We start from the raw sequence: 23,911 nt of genomic DNA on the forward strand, positions 1-23,911 counted from the left end.
CCTAAACACGCCTGGTAACAACGTGATCATAATATATAGATTAAATGGAGTGAAGTTTTATGGAAAACTTAGAACGAAGGCCGAGCTATACGCAGGCTCCAAAACGAAGTTTTATGTGATCCTACACGCAGCCTCCAAAACGCCGTCTTGTTTTGAATTTTTCTGAAAGTTTTGAAATATGAATTTTGATTGCTTAAAAGTAGAGAGCTACATAGTTTGGTTTCCAAAACGCCACACTCGAAGTTTAATAAACTTTGAACTCATTTAGGAAAGTGTCGAGCATAGTACGAGCCCAACACAAACACACGTCCTGCAAACATCCGGAAAACTACAGTCACGGACATCTCCCCACCTGTCAGTGACCCAACAGCTAGGCGCCCAGACTGAAATCCAACAACTCCGCGCCCAGAACCAAAAACCGCGCGCCAAAAGCCGCCTTAACCAGGCGTCCTTCCCGCCTCCCCTCCCCTCCCCTTCCAAAATAACTTCCCACCCAGAATTATTTCCAATCGCATCTCATCTTCCCCTGTACGCCAACCCCTCTTGCGGCACCACCGCCGCCACCGCCGCCGCCTTCTCCACCGACGCAACCAAACCCTATCTCCACCCCGGCAAGCCCCCCGTCGAACCCTACCATTCTACGAAGAGAGGGCGGCTGGAGCAGCCGCAACAATGTTCTACTCCCAGTCGATCCTGGCGAGGAAGAGCCCGCTGGGCACGGTGTGGATCGCCGCGCACCTCGAGCGCAAGGTCAAGAAGGCGCAGGTCGACGGCATCGACATCCCTACCTACGCCCGTATGTTTCTTCGCTCAAAGATGCCATCTTTCCTCCCTTCTTCTCTTACCCACCGGTAGCGCCTAGCAGTATGGGGGCTTTACCCGGCGGTTCGCGTTTCTTTACTCGGATTTTTTGGGGTGCGACCGGGCAGGTTGGGTATCCTTTCTTCCAAACTGGGAGCCATTAAGATCCGACATTGCGCCAACAAAAGAGTTTTGTGCAGGTTTCTTTTTCTCGGAAGGATTACGATTTGTCGCAGAAATCCCCCTCCCCTCGAGCTTCATTCTATAGGATTGTCAGTTCAGGCATAGGGGGATTCCTAGGTTGGGTGGGGATACCATAGGATCGTCGATTGGTTTTGGGGAAACAATTTTGTCTGCGACAGTTGAAATTTTGTAGAAAGATATGTTCTTGTCTTGTGCAAACTGAACATGTTCTGTTACTCAGTAATAACAGTAGCCGAATCTGTTCATCTCCCCTGGAAGTTGGGGCTCAGCTTGTTCGATTTTTTTAAAACCGTTTCCAAGATGTTATGATTTTTATGTGGCAAAGACATGATCTTTTAAGCCGATCATGGTTCTTCTCTGTTACCCTCCAAGAATTGACAATCAGCTACTTGATGTTTCAACCTGTTTCAGAGTAGTTACGAAGTTCTTTTCCTTTTAAATTTCCATTTGTGCTATATAATGAGTACTGGTGATGCACAATAATTATACCGGATGGAGTTCTGTAGATAATATAAGTGCTTCATGGCTAGGAAGAGTTAGTGATGGAATCGAGTTAGGACAGACACCATTATGTTCGTATTAGAAGACAAAATAGCTCTGCTTTTTTGTGCAAAGGCATATGCTTCCAGAGATTCACGTTATTTTTCAGTGTGTAAACGGGAAATGGTTATATTCACATTCCTTTTTATGCATTTTTTTAATTTGGCACAAGTCCGCACTATCATTTTTTCTGCAAGTTTTCCCCGTGTGTTCTGATCCAAGGTTTGTGCTTTTTCAGAGTCCATAATGTTCCCTGAGGTTCCAATTGCTCTGAGGTTATCAGGGCATCTTCTTCTAGGGCTAGTTCGCATCTACTCATGGAAGGTGAATTACCTGTTTCAAGACTGTAATCGAATGCTGAGCACAATCAGAACCGCTTTTGCCTCTGTGGAAGTAGATCTACCATTTGATGCCGACCGTGCTCCTTTTGAGGTTATCACATTGCCAGAAACATTTAACCTTGATGACTTAAACCTGGATGATGCAATTCGTCAGATGGAGTAAGAATTCTTCACTCATACTTATTATTGATTTGTGTGTTACACAACCTCAATCTAATTATGTTTTTCTTTAACTTGCTGACAGAACGCCAGATAATCATCGTAAAACTTTTGAACAGATCACCTTGTCTGGTATGTAAAACTTGATGCATTCAATACTCAGTATGTTTGTTATCGTTTCAACACCCGTGTTTTTTAACTATCTCATTTGTTTTGCAGAGGAACAGTATGTGACGATCACTCTTGATGAGGTATACACTACTGTCCTCCTTTGTTTCTTTATTCATGTCAACTCTTGGTGATAACACTATTGTACATGTAAATGATGCAGGATGGTAGAGCAGAACCATCTCCTGCTGGCCGATCCTTGTTTATTGAGCCTGAACCACCTGAGCAAGGGTATGTATCTTGCGTAATACTTTTCCTCTTCATTTTGGTAGACTCATTTCTCTTTTTCAACCATGTCCAGGACATTTCCCCCATTCCCTGAGGATGCCATGTTTGTAGATCCTCCAGAAGGCAGTTTGCCAGCAAACACTACTAATGGGGATGCCATGTCTGTCGATCCCCCAGAAGACAGTTTGCCAGCAAACACTATTAATGGGGAGCAAGACTCACCAGAAAGATTGCGTGAAGCACCCGAGAGCCTGCTGAACTTTAAAGGTGTTATTGATGGCAGTGACCCCATGGATGAAGATCCGTCACCCTTCATATACAAGGCTACCACACCACCAGCAATGGACTCATCTTTATCCGCTGGTAGAGGATCTTTGCCTGGGACGTCCATGCCCAATGTATCAAGGAGTATCAGCCATGATCCTATTGAAGATGAAGATCCAAGCGGCACTGGTATGTATCTTGCTAGCTAACTCATTTATCTATGTAAAAGATGTGTTTCTTCCCTTACTTATCTTTTAAGTCTTAAATAAAAAAGGAACTGTTCTGTGATTCTACCAGCAAGTATTTTTGTTGGATTGTGAAATGTTGTCTAAGATGTATCTACTCTAGATGGCATAAGTACCTCCTAATGTAACTATAATTCTTTTACTTATATCATTTTAGGAATCTCGTTACCTGTATTTGTCCTGGAACCATCTCCACCTCAAGTACAAGATAACAAGAGAAAGAGAACGTTGGAAGTACAAGAGAACAAGAGAAAGAGAACGTTGGAAGTACAAGAGAACAAGAGAAGCCGCATATTTGATGAGAACATAGTAATCTCCAATGAGTAAGTTTCAATTGGCCCTGACTACAAGGACAAATTCGTACCTATTTTTGTCTCGAGCAATGTCTAATTCTGCAACTTACAACACATAGTTGTGTGCATATCTGAACTTTGATTGAAATAAATTGCTTAAGAGGGTTGGCTAGCATCAAATTGTATACTTCATCACATCTAATGTGTCTGTTCAAAGACTACCAAAACAATTTTGATGCTTGCATCTGTATTATTCTATCAATGGTTTTGTGAAAAATATTCAGTGCTGCATTACCTATCATTTGTCATTGGCTTACGCAATAGGTTATGCAACAATCCCATTATTTTGTCTGGTTAAGTAAATCCTCCAGCAATTGCAGTAGATGTTTCTACGATTCACTCTGTTACAAGGAATCAATTTAAGTTTTAAATTTTCTCCATGATAATGCTGGTCGTCTCAGTAATAATTTTATCACAATGATATGATTTCTGGTGGTGATCGTCCATCTGAACCAAATTTAATCTTCTCTTTGCACAGCTATATGGGCAAACAAATTGCTGGCAAAGAACTATGTAAGCTGGCTTCCAAGAGGAAGAAACTACCACATACAGCAGTGGATATTTGGAAATATAACAGGATCCGCCAAAAGGACAGCTTCTTCTTTGAACCTTTGGTACACGGTAAGCTAGTATGCTTGATTGATTCAGCAGGTGTATAGTCTTGTTCTCTAAAGAAACCATGTCATGCCCCCAATCTGCTCCTTTACAGGAATGTGTACTGACCTGCATAATGTCTACAAGGCTGAATTCCCTCAGGCGAGTGCCTCTGGTGCTGAGTCTGCCTCTCATGAACGGGCTAACGATGTTGCAAATGTTGAAGAGCAGGATGCACTGCCTGACCGCCACCTTACCCCCAAGTCTCCAGGAAATGCCGATGTACAACCTGAACAAGTCACTGCAACGTCTCCAGGAAATGCAGAAGCACAGCCTGAACCTCACCTCACCCCATTGTCTCCAGAAAATGGAGACGCAACACCATTTGATTTTGCACCTGAGCTTCCTCGGTTCTCTCCAGGAGGGAATCAATCTCCAGTAAGATATGATGATACTCCTTTCAAGACTCCAGGTGGAACCCCACAGTCTAGACCTGGAGGAACTGGTGCTACGGAAATACCAGCAACATATGGCAGTTATGCATCACCTGGACAGGGCACTCGTGTGTCTGACCCGAATGGATCTCCATTCCCGTTTGATGATGAACTTGAGGAAGATCTGCCAGAGATTCCTGGACTCATCAGTACACCTAGCATGATCTCTAGTGCGAGTACTGGCACCACAGGATTAGGTAGCATGTCTACTAGGACAAGGTAAATGAAATATGTTTCAATAGATGGCTTCACTATTATTATTTTTTGCAGGAAAACTCTGTCATTAACTTATAATGCAAGTTCAGAGCTTGACTTGTGTTGTGTTGCATTACAGGGCTGTTGCTGAGTATTTCAGAAACAAGATATCTTCAGCCTCATCAGACGATCAACGGGGGAAATTCTGTTTGAACGGAATCTTGGAAGGGAGGACAAGGAAGCAAGCTGCACGCATGTTTTTTGAAACATTGGTAACACTCAGACCCGTAGCTAGCTATTTTTACATATAATTTCTTGTTCCTGCTAGCTCATACATATATTTTTTCTGTTCTTGATGTTGGTTTTTTCTTAATGTTTTTGTTCCTCTAGGCCCTGAAGAGTTACGATTATATTGATGTCGAGCAGGAAGAAGCATATAGTGATATTTCAGTTTCGCTTAGACCTTCACTCTCAACCGCCAAACTCTAAATGACTCGATTCGGAGTTGAGTAGCTTACTCCTTCCTCTAATAGTAGTCCTGGTTTAGGATCGAGTTGTCTTGGGCATACCAGTGTGAGTAGTGAGTGCAATGCCGAAAATGCTAGAGTTACGGACACCAAGTTACGGAATTGGTTTACGGACTGATGTGGCCGCCTGTAGTTCGTGCAATTCTGGTTTCCTTCCGTGATTTCAGGGTGAGAATGCGCCCACCTTCTCTCCACGTCTGCGCTTAAGTGGTTTACGGACAGAAATTGCGCGTAGATGTAGCATTACTGGTGCAATGCTATGTAGACCTTTTGGTCTTCCTGTAAAATATTTGTCATGTATCTCTGCCAACTGTGTTCAGAACCTGGCATGGGCTGTGAGTGGAGCTGAAGAGAGATACCAGTAAGTTAAACTAGCTTAGTGTCTGCAGTGCAATGGAAATACATTTCTTTGATTCCAAGTTAGCATTTACAACAACCAAACCAAACGATAAACAGAGGAATGAAATTACGAAGTCAAGATTACAAGGAGGGTTGGTTGATGGAGTGGACGATGACCAACCGTCCGTGGTGAATTCGTCGTGCCTGGTGAAAGTGCCTGGCATGACGTGACATATGAAGCTGTAGCCTGTAGACAATGTGTCCTGGATTGGAGTTGGCCATCCGTTCACCAGGTCCTTTCTGAAAGTACCCCACGATTAGCCTGGGCATCATCTACTTACGAAGTTTTTTTGATTATAGATACTTGCGAGTAATACGGTTCGTAGCAACTCTTGGCACACTATTCTCAGCAAGCAACTTAACCAACCACCATAATCTCTGTTTAAGGTTACATTTTACAAACACTTGGTTAATCCAGTCTGAGTTTGTGCTATCAAATGTAGCTGCAATCCTCATCAGCAAAGCCTAGCCTTGACCCCACCGTGTCATACACCACCCTCTTGTTCTTCTGCTGGTAATTCCCTATGATAGGCATCTGGTCTTCGTACGGGAGGCTCGCCATGGCCAGGCACACCTGAGACCCGTCTTTCCTCACCATGAACAGCATCCCTGCAGGGTCCACGGTAACGTCGGCTCCGCCTTCCAGCTGCAGAGTCAGCAGCGGCACCTTCACCTCGTCGAGCCCCGTCAGGTTGTAGCACGTGTCGAGGATCGAGAACCCTGGCGCGGCGGGGTACCGCGTCCCGGCGCCGAACTGGAGCGTGAACTCGGCGCGGATGGCGTGGTACACAGAAGGTGCCAGGCGCGAGATCACCGTGCCCGAGTCGATGAGCACGTTTCTGGCGCCGAGACCGGACGCGGTCACCGCGGCGCCGCCGACGGTCGCGCCGGTGATGTTCATGAAGTAGAACGGCGGCTGCGCGGGGTCGGCGATCATGCGAGTGTATGCCACGGGCGTCGTGTTACGGTAGGCTGATGAGTCGCCGCGCCCGAGGGAGAGAGACCCTGTGGAGTCGCCGGACGTTGTCGCTGGCAGACAGTAGGAGAACACGCCGCCGAACCGGGACGACGTCTGGGAGACGAGGGAGAGCTCGGTCCTGCCGAGGCCCATGAGACCTGCCGTGCCGCCGAACAGGCCGCGGTTGCTGAGGCCGCAGCCGAACACGAAGCCCTCGAGGCTGGCACCCCCGAGGCCGACCGTGTCCGTGGCAAGCACGCCGCGGCTGAACGACCCGTCGCCGTAGGCCAGCGCGTAGTAGCACCTCTCGCTACCGCTGCCGCTTCTGGCGCAGGTTCCGGGCGCGCCGGTGGCATCCTTGAGGGAGGCGGCGCAGGCGGAGGCGTTGCACGGGAGGGCGGCGTAGGTGGCGGAGCCGGTGGGGTCGAAGAGCGGGTCCTGCTGCGAGTAGCAGTAGCGGCACGGCTTGCACTGTACCCATGTGAGGTCGCTGCCGGTGTCCACGATGACGGTGAAGTTGGCGACGGCGCCAGCGGACTCGCCACCGAGCGCGATGGTGGTGACGTAGTTAAGCGTCTGGAAGCGGATGCCGGAAGTAAGCGGAACCTCCGCCACCGCCTGGCCGCGGCCAGAGCCGGACTGAGTGGATGCTGCCCTGGGAAGCTGCAACGATGCAGCACGCGCCTCGTCGGCAGCGAGAAGGCGGGTGAGGTAACGTTCAGTTCCGGCAGGCTGGCTGCGGATGGTGGTGGGCAAATGTTGCTTCAGTTTTAACACGGTGGCCGCTCTTCTGGCTGACTCTGCTTTCTTATGCTCTCCTGGAGAAGATGAGATGGGGACAAGTGTGTAAGTGCTTATCAGAAATTCAGACCTGTAGATTCTGAGAGTAATGTGTAATTATTGCACATAACATTTCTTTTATTCACCGATTTCAAACTAGATCATCATGATTTGGATTCTAGATACGTATGGTACGGTGCGTTGTGTCAGCATATTACAAGTGAAAAGTTCACCGCAAGAAGGTCAGTGAAAAATACAAAAGGTACAATCCCAGGTACGGCTGAGAGACAGATAATATGCATCTGTGTGAGACTGAGCCCGTGTCAACTAGAATCAGCGTTACACACCCAAAAAAGTAAAAAAATGAAGGTTGACACTTCAGGCCTCCGCATTAAAATGATGCATACATTTTTTTAAAAATTATTTAATAAAATCTGACAAGATGAATATAAAGATTAACCCAAAGCCACAATCCTAGATTCCTAATGACAGCTGCCGCTACACCTGCACAAATGATGAAAGGAATAGTTATGATCGGGTCCATGTGCCCTGACCTTACACTTAGGTGCATAAAGCCGAAGGCCTCACTAAGACTCCTAACAACGAGGCGAAAGGCCTCACTAAGACGCCTAATAACGAGCCGAAAGCACAATCGGTATAACAGATCCTCAGCGTCCGCCGCATGCGAACACTCTCGTGAAGTTGCCGCTGCCATTTTTCACGAACCCACCTTCAGGATATGGATCACCACGAAGCATTCATCATTCTCTTCAAGGCTTCTCCTTTCTCTTTCCAAAATCGGAGTTGAAGGAGGGTGAACACCTTGAGTTTTTATTGGCAGTTTAAATAGAGTTTTATTTTCATGTAGGTTATCCACATGAGAATTGCATCTATTCATGTATGGAGCATCACGTGCATGCATTCACCATTGATTTCTGGCGGTTGTTTTGAGATTTGGATATGTATGAAATCTCTTCTCTTGTGGTCTGACACATGAATATATCTTTTGCACACACATGCTACAATATCTACCCAGCACACACATTTTATTTTCTATCCCAGATTAGCTATTTGTTTTGACCTCTGTTTTTATGTTGATGATAACTTTTAAATAAGCTCAAAATTAACAAATTTTAAAACCTGACTTACAAAACACAATGAAGGGTCATGATTCACAATGAAACACATTCATTGTTTTCTTTTATCTTGTTTTTCATCAATATATTTTATGATTCACAATGAAGCTTCATGATTCAATCATTTAAACAAGTCCAAAATTATGATAATTCAAAACCCGAATTCCAAAACACAAATGTCAATATATTTTATGGTTTGAACTCTAAGGATATGCCAATCATTTTCCAATTACGACGAACAATGTTTGAAGCACAGAGAAATAAACTGTCTCAAAAACTTACACAAGGTGATTTTCAAAGTTTCATTCAAATTTGAGTCAATTTTCAAATAGTGTCAAAAAATATTCAGTATTAATTTAGTTATTAAATTACTAGGAAACAAGCTATAGGCCCAGGGTTACCACCGGTGCAAAAAAATCAGTGCACGTCGGTGGTATTTGCCACCGGTGCACCTATTGTACGGGCGTCGGTGGTGTCCAAATACCGCCGGCGCATCAAAGAATTTGTGCGCCGCGGGGATAAGGGTTGGCCAGGTCCGGGCCAGCCCAAAAATTGAGCCTACCTTACCACCGGTGCCCCTACACACCCCCCGATCGCCTTTTCAGTTTTCAAAAAATAAAACAAAATAATAGAAATTTTTAAAAATAAAATCCTTGGAGATGTCCATGTGTCATGTCATCTTGTTTTAAGAAAAATTAATAAAGATGAATTTTGACCTTTTTTTTAATAAAATGGTGTCATGTTTGGGCAAAACAGGATTTCTGGTTGCATACGACCTCCGATTAAAATGTTTTTTTATTCAAAATGTATCTACGCGAAATTTTACATCCAAAAGTTATCAGGAAGATATAACATCACCAAAATGTAGAATTCAGACAATTTGACGCATGCATATTTCGACCAATTACAGGACTATAGCAGGTGTGAACTCTGAAGGGGATAAGCATCGCAGCATAACATCATCACTAGTTGGTGTGTAAGTGTAACTACTTACCAAGGATCTGAGCTTGCATTGGTTGCGCGTAGCGGCCCCGGATCTTCCTCGCGGCTGCAGCCCACTCCAACTCACGCAGCGACAGCACCGCACTCTTCTTCCCGACGGCGACGATGACGCTCCCGCCGCCATTGGCGCTGCTGCTGGCGGCGGTGACACTAAAAGCAGCGGCGAGAAGCGCAAGGACACTAAGAAGATGGTGCGCGCGAGCACAACTGGAAGAACTGGCCGCCATTCCAATTGCAATGAACGACGGTGGGCACGGTAGTGGACCTCGCCGGAAGCGACCAAGCAGGAGATGGGGGGAGTGAAGAAGATACAAGAGAATGTGAATGTGAGAGAACGGGGAATATGTATAGTCTATACGTACAGTAATGCAGGGTCACGGAGATAGAAGTAGAGATTATCGGAGGCGTCCAGAAGAGAACAAAGGGCTAGAGAGAGAGAGAGAGTACGCTGTCACTAAGTTGGATGTATGCGCCTGGAGGAGAGGGAATATGCATGAACGTCTGATGGGTTCGGGCACAAGAGTACTGTAATGTTGTAGCTTTGTGAAACACATTTGGAATCACGGGCACAAACCGGAGAGAGAAGCGCCTATTGTTTGCTTGCGGAGAGGATGGTATCAAGGCGTGCACGATCACTTGGCCGGCCGTCCTGCTGGCAGCACAGCATGCGCAGTTAGCAACTGCTCCCGTGAGCTAAAAGTTCATATGAACATGGCCGAAAGGGGGATCAAACAACCGTCGTCAAATGTTTTTTTTTTTGACGCTAAAACAAGTTCTAGGCTAAAAAAACGCTCAAACCGTTGGTTCACTTCATGATTCATGCTAGCCATAAGTTGTAACATGAATTGCAAGTGCTCCAGACCGCTAAACTGTTTCGTAATTCGTGATAGTCACGAGTTGCAAACCGCCAGATTGCGTCATGATTCGTGATAGTTATGAGTTGTAACTGGGATTCGATCACATTATTTGACCGAGAGTTACCATAATTCTACCAATAAGAAAAGAGTGGAATTCAGTAATTCTTTTGTATCCAGAATGTTGGCCTTCTCTTCCTTTGCTCTATGTTTAACCAGAGCAAGATCATCTTGTATTTATCTTTTCACGTTTTCACTTGACACCTTTCATTCTTAAATTTTCCAACCGGGCTTCCACCCCTTTCCATTGCATTTAACGGAAAGAACGATTACGAGTTATTTTACAACAGAGAGGGGGTAGGGAGAAGGGAAGCGAGTTGGGGCAGTACCAGGAAACCCACTGTGGATACTCGCCATCGAATTTCCACTATGGGACGAACACCTAACACCACCGATAACAAGTTCTAACATAACAGGTTCACACAACACAGCTAAGGGAACAATAGATAGCAAAACATCTAAGAAAGCAGTAGTTCAACAACCAAGAGCTCGAGATCACCAGCTACTCCCAGCAAACTCGGACAACAAGAGCCTCAGGCGTCTTTGATCATCAGCAGCTGCGTGTGGCCCGGCGTAGTTGCTGCACGCCTTGAGTAGATTGATGCCGCAGCTTGGACTATCTTCTCCGCGCCGCCAATCAAGCAGTTTTTTCCTCCGCCTTTTGCAAACCTGTCCAGTACACAATCAAAGCCACCGCAAAGTATGAAATTTCACTCGGCGATTTCATGATATGATTTTCAAAAGTGATCTTGTTCCTCACATTCCAAATCGTCCAACAAACAGTACGCAATGATAATGATATAGAATTACTCAAAGCCAGGGGAATAAGAATGAAATCAAGCCATAGCTTGCCAAAAAGAAGTAGGGATACATCTCACCCCCATGGCCGAAGCCAAAACCCCCCAAACCACTCTCGAAGTGTTACAAGTAAAGAAGATATGGTCATTCGACTCAACTTGCCTGCAAAAGGAGCAAGTTGGTGCTCCAGGCCAATTTCTTCTTTTCATATTCTCTCGAGTAAGGATAGCATCTTGGCATAATTGCCACATGAAGATCTTAATTTTCAATGGAATCTTGGCTTTCCATATCCAATTGGTATGAGATCTAGCCAGGTTTTTTTTCCAGAAGGGTGTACACTGATCTAGTTGAGAAAATAGCATTCTTGTTCAAGGACCAAGTAATCTTATCATCTTCATCATGAAAGGGAGCCGAAAGTAAGGTGTTTAAGATATATTGCCAATGGTCAAGTAATTCACCTCTCAAGCGCCAGCGGAAAGGAATATCGAAGTTTGCATCTCTGCAACTTTTCACGGTACAGTCTTGTACCTGACATAGGTTAAAGAGAACAGGAAATTTATCACAAAAAGGTTGCTCGGCCCTGATTGGGTCTTTCCAAAGCTTGGTAATGTTTCCAGTTTTTAACACTACCTTTTTTCTAGTAAAATAAGTCTCCTTGACTTTCAACATTGCTTTCCAGCAGGGGAATCATTGAATCTTGAGGTGACCGTAGCCACAGTTTTGTTTCTCAGATATTTTGCTTTGACAATTTTCTGCCATAAACCATCGAGGGTGTCGAGTTTCCACCACCACTTATAAAGAAGGCTTATGTTTTGTTTCCTTAGGTCCTTAACCCCTAAGCCACACCTTTCTTTTTCGATCGACAAACTCTGGTCCATTTGACCATATAGTACCCTTTTTTCTGTTTTTTCCATGCCAAAAAAGCGTCGCCTATGTTTATCCAGCTTTTCTATGAAAGTTTTATTTAAAAGGAACATGCCCATGATGTAAGAAGGGAGATTGGATAGACATGCATCAACCAAAGTTAACCTTCCTCCAGAAGAGGAGGATCCACCAATCCAAGCATCAAGCTTTTTAATGAATTTGCTTTCCAAAAAATCTAAATCTGAATTTTTTAGACATCGGAAAGAAACCGGGACACCCAAATATTCATTGGTAAGTTTCCAATTTGGCATCCAAACATGTTGGCATAGAAATTAGCTATATCATTGTCTCCTCCAATAAGAAAAATGTCACTTTTCTGTTAGTTTATTTTGAGCCCTAACATCAATTCAAAAAGATAGAGCAAAAGCTTTAGATTAATGGCTTTGTCGAGTCGTGTGAGAGACAAAGAACCGTGTCGCCAGCGTATTGCATAATGGCTACACCTTTATCAATAAGGTCAGGTGCCAAAATAGTAAAGAGGCCATTGCCTTGAGCCCCAAGGACCATTTTGGTAAGGCATTGCGCAACGGAGTTGAAAAGGAAATGGGATAGGAGATCGCCTTGGCGAACCCCTTTCGAGCTTTGGAAATATGGTCCGATCACATTATTGATTTTAACCGAGTCCGTGCCATTCTGCACAATTTTTCAACCTTGTTACACCAAAAGTCTCCAAAGCCTATGGCTCGTTGACTGTCTAGGAGGAAATCCCAATTTACTTTGTCGAAGGCTTTTTGAAAATCAAGCTTTAGGACAACCCCAATATGTTTTTTTGACATGGGTATGATGCATAAGCTCATGGAGTGACATAATTCCATCAACTATGGTTCTATTTTTCATAAAAGCATTTTGATGGAAGCTAACAATTTTGGGAAGGAAAGGTTCCACCCTAATGGTAAGGACTTTAGTAAGCAGCTTGTAGATGCATCTAAGGAGGCATATAGGCCTGTATTGAATAATTTTGTTAGCATCAAACATTTTTGGCAAAAGGGTGATGATGCCATAATTTAGGCGTTGCACATCCAGAGAACCATCATGAAAAGCATAGAAAAGGTTCATTATGTCATCTTTGACAATAAACCAACAATGTTGGTAAAATTCGATGGGGATATTATCCGGCCCAGGAGCTTTGTTTTTCTTCATCGAGAACAACGCATCTTTCACTTCTTCAACGGTGAAAGGCCTACTAATAATCTCATTATCAATATCATCCATTCTCTCATGTGGTTTCCACATAGAGTGATTTAAAGGAAAAAGTTTCCTAGGAGCCGGGCCGGACAAGTTTTTATAATAAGAAGTGGCATGGTCTATGAGATTTTCTGTTCCCTCAATAACTACCCCATTATCATCTAGGGATATCATAGTATTTTTTCTTTTGCGACCATTGGCCACCCGATGAAAGTAACTTGTATTTAAATGTCCCTCAAGGAGCCATTTTTCATGCGATTTTTGGTACCACAACAACTCCTCTTCTTTATAGATTTCCATAAGTTCAACCATGATCATAGTTTTTTTCATACTTAGATCACTTGATAGTTCCAAGGTTTCTTCTAGCTCCTCAATATATGCTAACTCCTCTTTTAAATCCATTTTCTTTTTCTTAGTGTGCCCATAAAGATTTGAACCCCTACCTTTGAAGAATTTTGTGAAACGTTTCAACTTGATGTTTAAAATGTCAATGGGATCATCACTATAAACTCTTTTTTTCCAAATTTCAGTAACCATAGGCAGAAAATCAACATGTTTGGGGCAGGAGATGTCAAACCTAAATTCCCTCGACTTATTGGCAATAGGAGATTTTGTACCAGTATCAAGAAGTAAGGCATTGTGGTCCGAGATATCTCTGACCGAAACTAGAGGAAACATGTCCTCCCAATCAGGCGACATAAAAATACGATCTAGTTTTTCTAAGGTGGGGGAAGCTTGTTTATTAGACCAGGTGTATGGACCTCCATGCATGAAAATCTCGCGGAGCCCTAACGGGTGAATGATAGAATTGAAAATATCAATGGAATGTGAATGCAAAAAAATTCTTATTCTTCTCTCCACTATGTCTTACAATATTAAAATCGCCTCCAACAATATAGGGCATAAGAAGATTATGACAGAAAGCGGAGAGTTCAGTAAGGAATTCCAATTTCTGCTCTTCATGAGGAGCACCATAGACAACAACAAGATCCCAATTAGTTTTATGAATTTTATCCCACAGAACAAACTGAAGCATGTATTTACCTTGCTTAACAGCGTTAACCTCTAAAGATTCATTCCTAACACCACGGAGGATGCCGCCAGACTTCCCGACGGAAGGAACCCATTTCCAAAAGAAAATGTTACCCGGATCGAGGTTGCGAAAGAAACTGAGATTGTAATCTTGTTTCGTAGTTTCTTGAATGCCAATAAAATCCAAGGAATAATCAAATATCATATCTTTGATACATGTCACCACCCCTTTTTTCCCATACTCCTACTATTCCATATGACACCTATCATTTAAAACGACTTGGCTTAACGTGTTTTCTAGCAACCCTGCCAGGAATCTGGGAAGATTTGTCACCAGAAGAGGAGTCATGCTTGGCTTGACTTCTCGTGTTAGGTCTCGAGAAAATCACTAGTGGCTTTTTCCTCGATGATTTTTTCCTTTATTTCTTACTACAGTAAAGGGTTCATCATTGTCAGAGGATGGTATCCAGTCCATAGAAAGAGGGATCGAGTTGCCAATATTGTTTTCAATGTAAAGATTATCAACATGGTCCATATTGTTTTTTTTATCTCTGAGATCTATTTCAAATAAGTTGATTGGTGTTGGAGACGAGTAAAATGTTTCATGACTATAGTGATGCAAAGGTAGCTTGTTTAGACTGTGGCATAGACTTTAGCATGTCATGTCATGTTGGATGTTATTCTTATCATATGCTTAGTATTTATTGTTGTAGCATGACTTGTCTCAAATAGCTGACAGTGCATAATGTGCTATTGAAAATCTTGTGTTGTTTCCATCATAAAAAGCATAATATTGTGGTATTCTTCTTTGATGCTTTATTGGGTTGACTTGGCACATTCTTATTCCATGTTATGACTATAAACAATCAAATAAAGCCTCTATGATCATTTAGTTTTTGACTTGTAATATCACTTTATGCTTTGATTGATAATGTTTTGTCGCTATTCATGATTATGACCATTATTGCTCTCTTAGTTGGTCGCTCCCAGTCTTTTGCTAGCCTTCGCCTTTACTATGTATGAACTCTAATCATGCATCCAACCACCAATAACAAAAGTTTGCCAATTGTGTCCACCATACCTACCTATTAGCATTATTGCTATTCCAAGTATATTTATCATGTTTTTATTTATCTTCCAAATTAAATTTTAGCATGAGAAAATTAGTCGGTAAACTTCTCACGAATTTGATGGCACATTTACTTTCTTGCACTTAATAAACTTGATCATTGTGACTATCTTATGAAGTTTATATGTTTGCAAATTGCAAGTTGGGACTTAGCACAAACATGCTTTCATGGGGAACGCTTTCAACATTGCACTTATTGATATTTAGTTGATGTCATGTTCTTTTGTTTATGTATGCCCAGCGGTGCGAAATAAAATGGAAACTTGTAATTCCATGGAGTTTGTATATGTGTTAGAGAAACGCCTGGGCCGCTAATCTAAGCCATGCATCATTCATGGTGGAAATTTACAGAGAACCATAGTGAGCATTCTATGAAGCATTTTCAATAAAAAGCTATACCCATAGTAAATAAAAAGATTGCTGCGATGCTCATTGTATGTTTGTCTTGTCATTTTGGTATGGGAATGCTCCTATATCATGGGACCTAAGTATATTTACAATGAAAAGAACTTATGTGGGACCTAAGTTGAGTAGCATGAGGTTTAGGTACTCGTATTCAAGGGGCACAAGATTTTGAACTTGTGATTTGTCAAGCATATAGCTCATATTTGCCATCACATTAACTTTAAGCATTCAAGATGCTTATTATAGAGGCAATGAGAGCTCAAAGCTAATGAGTACCATACTTTTTTGGAAGGTTTATAAAACTTGTTAATCTTGCTTACTCTGCAAAGAGTCTTTCTTTTACTTTTATGTTGAGTCTTCACCTTGTTCTTTATGCACCAATTAGGAGAGCATAGTTGTCATTCTTAGTGTAATGTGCATGGTCCCAAAATTATTATTGATTGATTCATGATTATGCTGTTGCTTGTTCTCAAATTACTTGTATCTAGTCACCCTTTAAACTTTGAAGGTGTCCTAGCATTTATGTTTTGCTATTTCATAAAGGACATGCTGAGTACCACTTTGCTATGTTTTCTCTATGCATTTCAATGCACTATTATTCACGATCCTTACTTTGAGTTACTTCTCATGTTATAACATAGTTGCTAAGTTCTATTGTTAGAATTATATCTATCATGCCTATGATTAGAGTACTTTGATCTGAGCTCACAATGCTTTACAATGCTTGATCAAGATTGTGTTGGTTGCATGTCACCTCAATTTTTTTTGTTATCACTTACCTACTCGAGGACGAGTAGGAGTTAAGCTTGGGGATGCTGATACGTCGCAAACGTATCTATAATTTTTGATGCTCCATTCTTGTTTTACAATGATTTGTATATGTTTTACTTACAATTCGTTGCACTTTTGTACATTTTCCGGCACTAACCTATTAACAAGATGCCACACTGTCAGTTCCCTGTTTTATGCTATTTTGTATTTCAGAAAAGTTGTACAGGAAATATTCTCGGAATTGGACGAAACAAAAGCCGAAGTCAATATTTTTCCGTAACAAAGACGAAGTCCGAAGGGGAGTCGAAGAATGGCAACAGGGCGGCCAGACCAGCCCTAGGCGCGGCCTGGCCTTGGCCCGTGCCTAGGGGTGGTGTGGGCCCCCTGGCCTCCACCGGCCTTGCCCTTCCGCCTATTTATTCACGATCTTGGGAAAACCCTGAACACCCGAGTCTCCATCCACAAAAAGTTCTGTTGCGGCTGCCATTGCAGACCCTAGCTCGGGAGGATTCTGAAGCTCTTCCCCGCACCCTGCCGGAGGGGGAAATCATCGGTGGAGGCATCTACATCGCCATGCCCTCCTCCGAAATGATGCGTGAGTAGTTCATCCCTGGACTATGAGTCCATAGCAGTAGCTAGATGGTTGTCTTCTCCAATTTGTGCCTCATGTTTAGATCTTGTGAGATGTCCTACATGATCAAGATATCCTTATGTAATGCTACATGTTGTGTTTGTTGGAATCCGATGAGTATTGAATACTATGTTGAGATCGATTATATATTCTTGTCATATGTTATTTGTGATCTTGCATGCTCTCCGTTGCTAGTAGATACTCTGGCAAAGTAGATGCTTGTGACTCCAAGAGAGGGTATTTATGCTCCATAGTAGGTTCATGCCTCTAGTTTTCTGGAAGAGTGACAATAACTTCTAAGATTGTAGATGTGCTGTTGCTACTAGGGAGAAAACGACAATGTTTTATCCGAGGGTAATTCTATTTTTTTTACTTTACATACATTGCTTAATGCGATAATCTGTTGCTTGCAACTTAATACTGGAAGGGTTTCAGACGATAACCGGAAGGTGGATTATTAGTCATAGACGCAGTTGGATTACAGTCTATGTATTATGTTGTAATGCCCAAACGAATCTCATAGTAATCATCTTGTCATGTATGGTCTTTATTCTGTCGATTCCCAACTGTAATTTGTTCACCCAACATGCTATTTATCTTTATGGAGAGACACCTCTAGTGAACTGTGGACCCCGGTCCTTTCATTTACACTGATAAATTCATCCACTGCAATCCTGCTCTGTTTACTTTTCGCAAGCATTGTTCTCTTTAATTACTGTAAACATTTCTTTCCACTCGATACGTCTAATCCTTTGTGTTCAGCAAAATCGGTGAGATTGACAACCTCACTGTAAGTTGGGGCAAAGTACTTTGGTTGTGTTGTGTGTAGCTTTCACGTTGTTGCTGACGTCGGTAGTGCGTCCTGCCAATAGCAGCCAGCAACACCTTCAAAAGTCACGCATTTCTCCTACTGATCGATTAAACCATGGTTTCTTATTGAGGGAAAACTTGCTACTATGCTCATCATACCTTCCTCTTGGGGTCCCCAACGGTGTGCAATCTGCGCTCATCCTGGAGTATAAGAGAGATGTGTTGCATCATCTCTATGTTAGGACGTGATGCCCATATTAATTCGGATCTTATGCATACTATTATTTGCACTTTCATATCTCATTGATGAATTGTTATTTGTCCATTACAACTTAAAGAGAGAATAGTTAAGTGAACCCATGAATTCTGATCCACCTTTTATCATAATAAACACCTTTATATTGCTTTTATCTTGTTTTCTATTTGCTACACTACTTTAATCCGAAAATACAAAAATATTTACTTTTTTATTTGCATCCAAAACACCAAAAACAATCAACCCCTTTACAGTTTATACTTAGTTATTTTATTTAGTCTAGTTTTATTTGCTTTATTTTTACTTGTATTATTTACTTACACGATACCTTGTGCTTGACAACCACACGGTGGTGTTGGGGACACAAGGCATTTATTTTACTTGCATGATTGCTAGAAGAAGGGAGAAGAGAATACTCTTTGTCCTCCCCGAGAGTTCGATATAAACCCTCGAGTCACCCTTGTGGGGAAAATACTCTGTTGAGACAACACTCTGCACTTGGAGTCCCAACATCATCACCACGCATCCCAAAGAGGAATAGAAAGATGAAAAAAAGGAGGAAGATGATGATATAAGAATAAGCTTGGGGATGCCCATGCAACCCAAAGAAGAGCATGAAGAAGAACAAGAGGAGGAAAAATGGAGTAGCTACCCATCTCTAACTCCCAACAATATATGGTAACATACAAAACACCCCTTCTTACAATATTGATGATGATTTTTATTTGAAGGTGAAACAGTGGGAGAACCCACTGCAATTTTTATATTAATCAAAGTTTGTATCATTACAGGAAAGAGGGAGAGCCTCTTTATAAAAAAAAACAGAAGAAACAAAACTAGTCTAAATCTGAGATTGGAGCCATTCTTTAAAGGTATCTGCATGCTTCTTCTTCATTCTGTAAGTGAGCAGCTTTGCTACTTGAAGGAAGATAATTTTCCAAGTTTCAAAACTTGGCGTCTGATTGTTGAAGATTTTATTATTTCTTGAAATCCAAATGCCCCAAGCTGCTAAAATTATAATTTCCATTGCAAAAGGATACTTCAGTTTTTTCTTTATGTCAGAGAAAGCTTGAAAAATTGTCCCGTCCCTTCTTCTTTGAGGACAGATATAGTTCCAGCAGATTTGCGCAAAGTTACAATTCCAGAACAAGTGGATCATATCTTCTTCTTGCTGATGACAATGGTTTTGGACACAATTATAAGAAGATAGAGTCATATTTTTTCCTTTTTAACAAATTCCTGGTATTGAGCCTATCATGTAATAGAAGCCAGAAGAAGAATTTGTGTTTTGGTTGACAAGATGATTTCCATATCCACCCAAAATGTGGTTGTACCTCTTGATATCCAATCAAAGAATTATAGGCTCTCTTTACAGAGAAAATATTACTTCCCCAAATATAGATCCATTTATCTGAATCATCATCACTTATTTTTTCTCTAGAATTCTGACAAATCGTTTCCATTTGTAGAAATTCAGAATAAGCCTGCTGTAAAAGTGGTAAGTGAAAAAGATCTTCCAAGAATTCAGTGTCCAGTACTTCCCTAACAGATACCAAATGATTTCTTGCATAAGTGACCAAATGAGGCATACTGTGCAGCAGACAATTGTCATCCCAATTATCCTGCCAGAATAAGCTTGATTTCCCATTTCCTAAAGGGTTTTTTGTTCTCGTGCCCCTGGTTCTTTAGTTGTACTCAGTTTTCCCCAGCCTCTTAACTTTTCCTCGGTTTTCCCCTCCCTCTAGTTTGAAACCCCTCGCAGAGGCTCGGACGGGAGGGTTGCCGTCTGGTCAGAGGCCTTCCGTTACCGATGACGGCTAGGGAGCCGCAGTGGTTTTGACTTGACCGTTGCTTTCGAAATGTGTTGACTGTTGACTGGAAGAGCTGACCCAAAGCTTTCCCCTCCGCCTGAGACTGGAAGAGCTCACACACCACCCCTCCGCCGCCACGCCGTCCTGCCCACCTACCTTATGGCATCGTCCGCTGATACGTCCCAAACGTATCTATAATTTCTTATGTTCCATGCTACTTTTATGATGATACTCACATGTTTTATACACATTATATGTCATTATTATGAATTTTCCGGCACTAACCTATTGACAAGATGCCGAAGAGCCGACTGTCGTTTTCTGCTGTTTTTGGTTTCGTAAATCCTAGTAAGGAAATATTCTCGGAATTGGACGAAATCAACGCCCATGGTCCTATTTTTGCACGAAGCTTCCAGAAGTCCGAGGGAGAGACGAAGTGGGGCCACGAGGCGCCGCCACAACAGGGCGGCGCGGCCAGCAAGGGGCCCGCGCGGCCCTGTTGTGTGGGGCCCCCGTGGCGCCTCCTAACCTGCCCTTCCGCCTACTTAAAGCCTTCGTCGCGAAACCCCCGCATCGAGAGCCACGATACGGAAAACCTTCCGCAGACGCCGCCGCCGCCAATCCCATCTCGGGGGATTCGTAAGATCGCCTCCGGCACCCTGCCGGAGAGGGGAATCATCTCCCGGAGGTCTCTTCATCGCCATGATCTCCTCCGGATTGATGTGTGAGTTGTCCACCCCTGGACTATGGGTCCATAGCAGTAGCTAGATGGTTGTCTTCTCCTCATTGTGCTATCATGTTAGATCTTGTGAGCCGCCTATCATGATCAAGATCATCTATCTGTAATCCTTCATGTTGTGTTTGTTGGGATCCGATGAATATTGAATACTATGTCAAGTTGATTATCAATCTATCATATATGTTATTTATGTTCTTGCATGCTCTCCGTTGCTAGTAGAGGCTCTGGCCAAGTTGATACTTGTGACTCCAAGAGGGGGTATTTATGCTCGATAGTGGGTTCATGCCTCCATTAAATCCGGGACAGTGGACGAGAAGTTCTAAGGTTGTGGATGTGCTGTTGCCACTAGGGATAAAACATCGATGCTTTGTATAAGGATATTTGTGTTGATTACATTACGCACCATACTTAATGCAATTGTCCGTTGTTTACAACTTAATACCGGAGGGGGTTCGGATGATAACCCGAAAGTGGACTTTTTAGGCATAGATGCATGCTCGGATAGCGGTCTATGTACTTTGTCGTAATGCCCCGATTAAATCTCATAGTACTCATCATGATATATGTATGTGCATTGTTATGCCTTCTTTATTTGTCAATTGCCCAACCGTAATTTCTTCACCCAACATCTCGCTATCTTATGGGAGAGACACCGCTAGTGATCCGTGGACCCGGGTCCTATTCTTTACATCTGAAATACAATCTACCGCAATTGTTCTTTACTCGTTCTTCGCAAACAACCATCATCATCCACACTATACATCTAATCCTTTGTTTACAGCAAGCCGGTGAGATTGACAACCTCACTGTTACGTTGGAGCAAAGTTCTGTGATTGTGTTGTGCAGGTTCCACGTTGGCGCCGGAATCCTTGGTGTTGCGCCGCACTACACTCCGCCGCCATCAACCTTCAACGTGCTTCTTGACTCCTACTGGTTCGATTAAACCTTGGTTTCTTACTGAGGGAAACTTGCTAGTGTGCGCATCACACCTTCCTCTTGGGGTTCCCAACGGACGTGTCAACTACACGCATCATCCGCCGCCGAGCCAGCCCCGCCCCCACCACCACCCCCGGGAGGCGGAGAGGGCTCCGCCTCCACCAGATCTGGATCTACCCCTGTCCTCTTTGTATTTCCGTCTGGTGTGCCGCCTATTCCCGTCAGCCGTGGAGAAGATTGGGAATCGGAGGGATCTAACGCATGGATTCCATCTGGGTAAGCATCGTCTGCCTATGTGAATTAACAGTAGGCAGTTTTTGAGCGCCAATCGTTGTTGCTCAACTAACTGCGTTGCTTTTCGAATAGGATGGATCCAGCGCTGGCTTTTCGGCTGGTGGTTAGGCTGGATTCTAGCTTTACGCGTGATTCTAAACGCTATAAGAATGGGTTTTACTTCCCTACGGTGGTTCCAACCACCATCTCGTTGAGGGATTTCAAAGCTAACATCTACGATAAGTACACCTGGAGCTCTTTCGATGCAGTTCATTTCGAATATTTCAACAGCCCGGAGGGAAGATTTGTTCCACTAATTTCCGAAGACGATCTGGGAATTCTTTTTGCTTTGAATGCTTCTTGCCGGTTCGGTAAAATTCGTATCCATGTGGACAGGGGCCAGACATCATCTGGTGCTAGGGCATCATCATTTGGTTGGGCATCATGTCTCTCTACTGCTGCTGCCTCTGCTAATAGTGTGCGCCGTGGCGCTCCTTGTAGGTCCACAACATCACCATCTGTCCCCAGTGCTAGTGGTAGCCAGATCGATGTGGAGGACGATGCAGACATTGAGGATCAGTCTCCTCAAGATGATGAGGATGAGTTGATGTTTCCTGAATTGGTAGATCGATGCAGTAAGCAGGCAATGGAGGATCAATACATGGAAGATATTGCTTTTGGTGCCAGATTTGATGACACTGATGATGAAGAGAAGAATGAGAACAATGACATCCTCGTTTTAGCCGATTACGAAGGTGAAGTCTTGCCAACAATTGAGTGGAACAGGGAGAATCCTCATCTTGCAGAAGGCACCGTGTTTCAAACGATGATGGACTGCCGTAATGCAATTACTACATATCACATTCTCACTAAGAATAATTATGAGGTTATTAAAAGTGAGCCAGGTAGGTTCACAGTTAAATGCCCATACCCAAGGTGTAGGTGGAGGCCGCATGCATCCACAATGCGCGTAAGCAGCCTTGGTTCAGTGTACTACGCCAATCAGCTTGTGTATTTAGATCACGGTGTAAAATTTGTTATCTATTACCGACATCCCTTATCATTATGTTTCGGATAAAGAAGAATAAGGAGATCCATAGGTGTCCACCTCTAGGGGGAGAGCCAGAGCTGAAAACAAAGCTAGCGAAGACTAGGTGGTTGGCAGATATAATCCTAGATTGGCTGAGAGAAACTCCTTCACTTGGTCCAACAAAGACTCGTAAAAAGGTGGTTGAGAAGTATAAAATGGAAGTACCTTACATGAGGATGTTCTATGCAAAGGAAATGGCTCTTGACAAGATCAATGGTCCATGGAATGAAAGCTTTCAGCTTGCTTTACACTTTCAAAGCTGAAGTGGAGATGGCTAGTCCAGGTAGTGTTGTAGCGATAGACAAGCATACGGTTCCCTACAAATTGAAAAGCGGGAAGGTAATGCACAAGGAATGTTTTAGAAGGGCTTTTGTTTGTTTCAAAGCTTGCTGGAAAGGCTTTATGGACGGTTGCAGGCCTTATTTGGCCGTGGATGCATCAGCTCTTCATGGAAGGTTTAAAGGACAGCTAGTTGTTGCTACTGCAGTTGATGGACATAATTGGATGTTCCCTGTTGCTTATGGAGTTTTGGAGGTTGAGTCACAGGAAAGTTGGACTTGGTTTCTGTAGAATTTGCGCGACCTTATAGGTCATCCACCAGGACTTGTTATCCACACAGACGCTTGCAAAGGTTTAGAGACTACGGTAGAAGCAGTATTCCCTGGAGTGGAGCATAGGGAATGTATGCGACACTTGGTACAAAATTTTACAAAGAAATTCAAGGGTAAAGTTTTTACTGACAACCTATGGCCAGCTTCATACACATGCAGCTCTAGGAAGCATCTCGTTTCATTTGGATGTGTTGTATAAACAAAACCT

At 43.1% G+C, this 23,911-nt stretch overlaps 2 protein-coding genes across 2 annotated transcripts; one reads left to right on the forward strand and one right to left on the reverse strand.

Annotated features, from left to right (window-relative positions):
• Window positions 1-672: 672 nt before the first annotated feature.
• LOC124682795 (sister chromatid cohesion 1 protein 3-like) lies at window positions 673-5,075 on the forward strand. Its single transcript, XM_047217408.1, has 12 exons — window positions 673-796; window positions 1,784-2,045; window positions 2,131-2,177; window positions 2,265-2,296; window positions 2,377-2,444; window positions 2,515-2,567; window positions 2,634-2,894; window positions 3,108-3,273; window positions 3,782-3,924; window positions 4,013-4,610; window positions 4,726-4,858; window positions 4,977-5,075. The coding sequence occupies exons 1-12, from the start codon at window positions 673-675 to the stop codon at window positions 5,073-5,075; spliced, it is 1,986 nt and encodes a 661-aa protein (XP_047073364.1).
• Window positions 5,076-5,945: 870 nt separating this feature from the next.
• LOC124653614 (aspartyl protease family protein At5g10770-like) lies at window positions 5,946-9,615 on the reverse strand. Its single transcript, XM_047192681.1, has 3 exons — window positions 9,381-9,615; window positions 9,295-9,316; window positions 5,946-7,341 (listed from the first exon to the last, which is right to left on the reverse strand). The coding sequence occupies exons 1-3, from the start codon at window positions 9,613-9,615 to the stop codon at window positions 5,946-5,948; spliced, it is 1,653 nt and encodes a 550-aa protein (XP_047048637.1).
• Window positions 9,616-23,911: the final 14,296 nt, after the last annotated feature.

Source organism: Lolium rigidum, chromosome 1 (assembly GCF_022539505.1).
Source record: "Lolium rigidum isolate FL_2022 chromosome 1, APGP_CSIRO_Lrig_0.1, whole genome shotgun sequence".
In the NCBI taxonomy this organism is placed as follows: domain Eukaryota; kingdom Viridiplantae; phylum Streptophyta; class Magnoliopsida; order Poales; family Poaceae; genus Lolium; species Lolium rigidum.

Bases quoted from the DNA above. Each gene is read 5' to 3' on its own strand.
- LOC124653614 (XM_047192681.1), bottom strand. From the start codon at position 9,615: ATGGCGGCCAGTTCTTCCAGTTGTGCTCGCGCGCACCATCTTCTTAGT. The intron at 9,317-9,380 runs GTAAGTAGTTAC...TATCCCCTTCAG, and splicing joins AATGCAAGCTCAGATCCTTG to AGTTCACACCTGCTATAGTC. The intron at 7,342-9,294 runs GTAATTGGTCGA...CAGAATCTACAG, and splicing joins TTCACACCTGCTATAGTCCT to GTCTGAATTTCTGATAAGCA.
- LOC124682795 (XM_047217408.1), top strand. From the start codon at position 673: ATGTTCTACTCCCAGTCGATCCTGGCGAGGAAGAGCCCGCTGGGCACG. The intron at 2,297-2,376 runs GTATACACTACT...TAAATGATGCAG, and splicing joins TGACGATCACTCTTGATGAG to GATGGTAGAGCAGAACCATC. The intron at 4,611-4,725 runs GTAAATGAAATA...GTTGCATTACAG, and splicing joins AGCATGTCTACTAGGACAAG to GGCTGTTGCTGAGTATTTCA.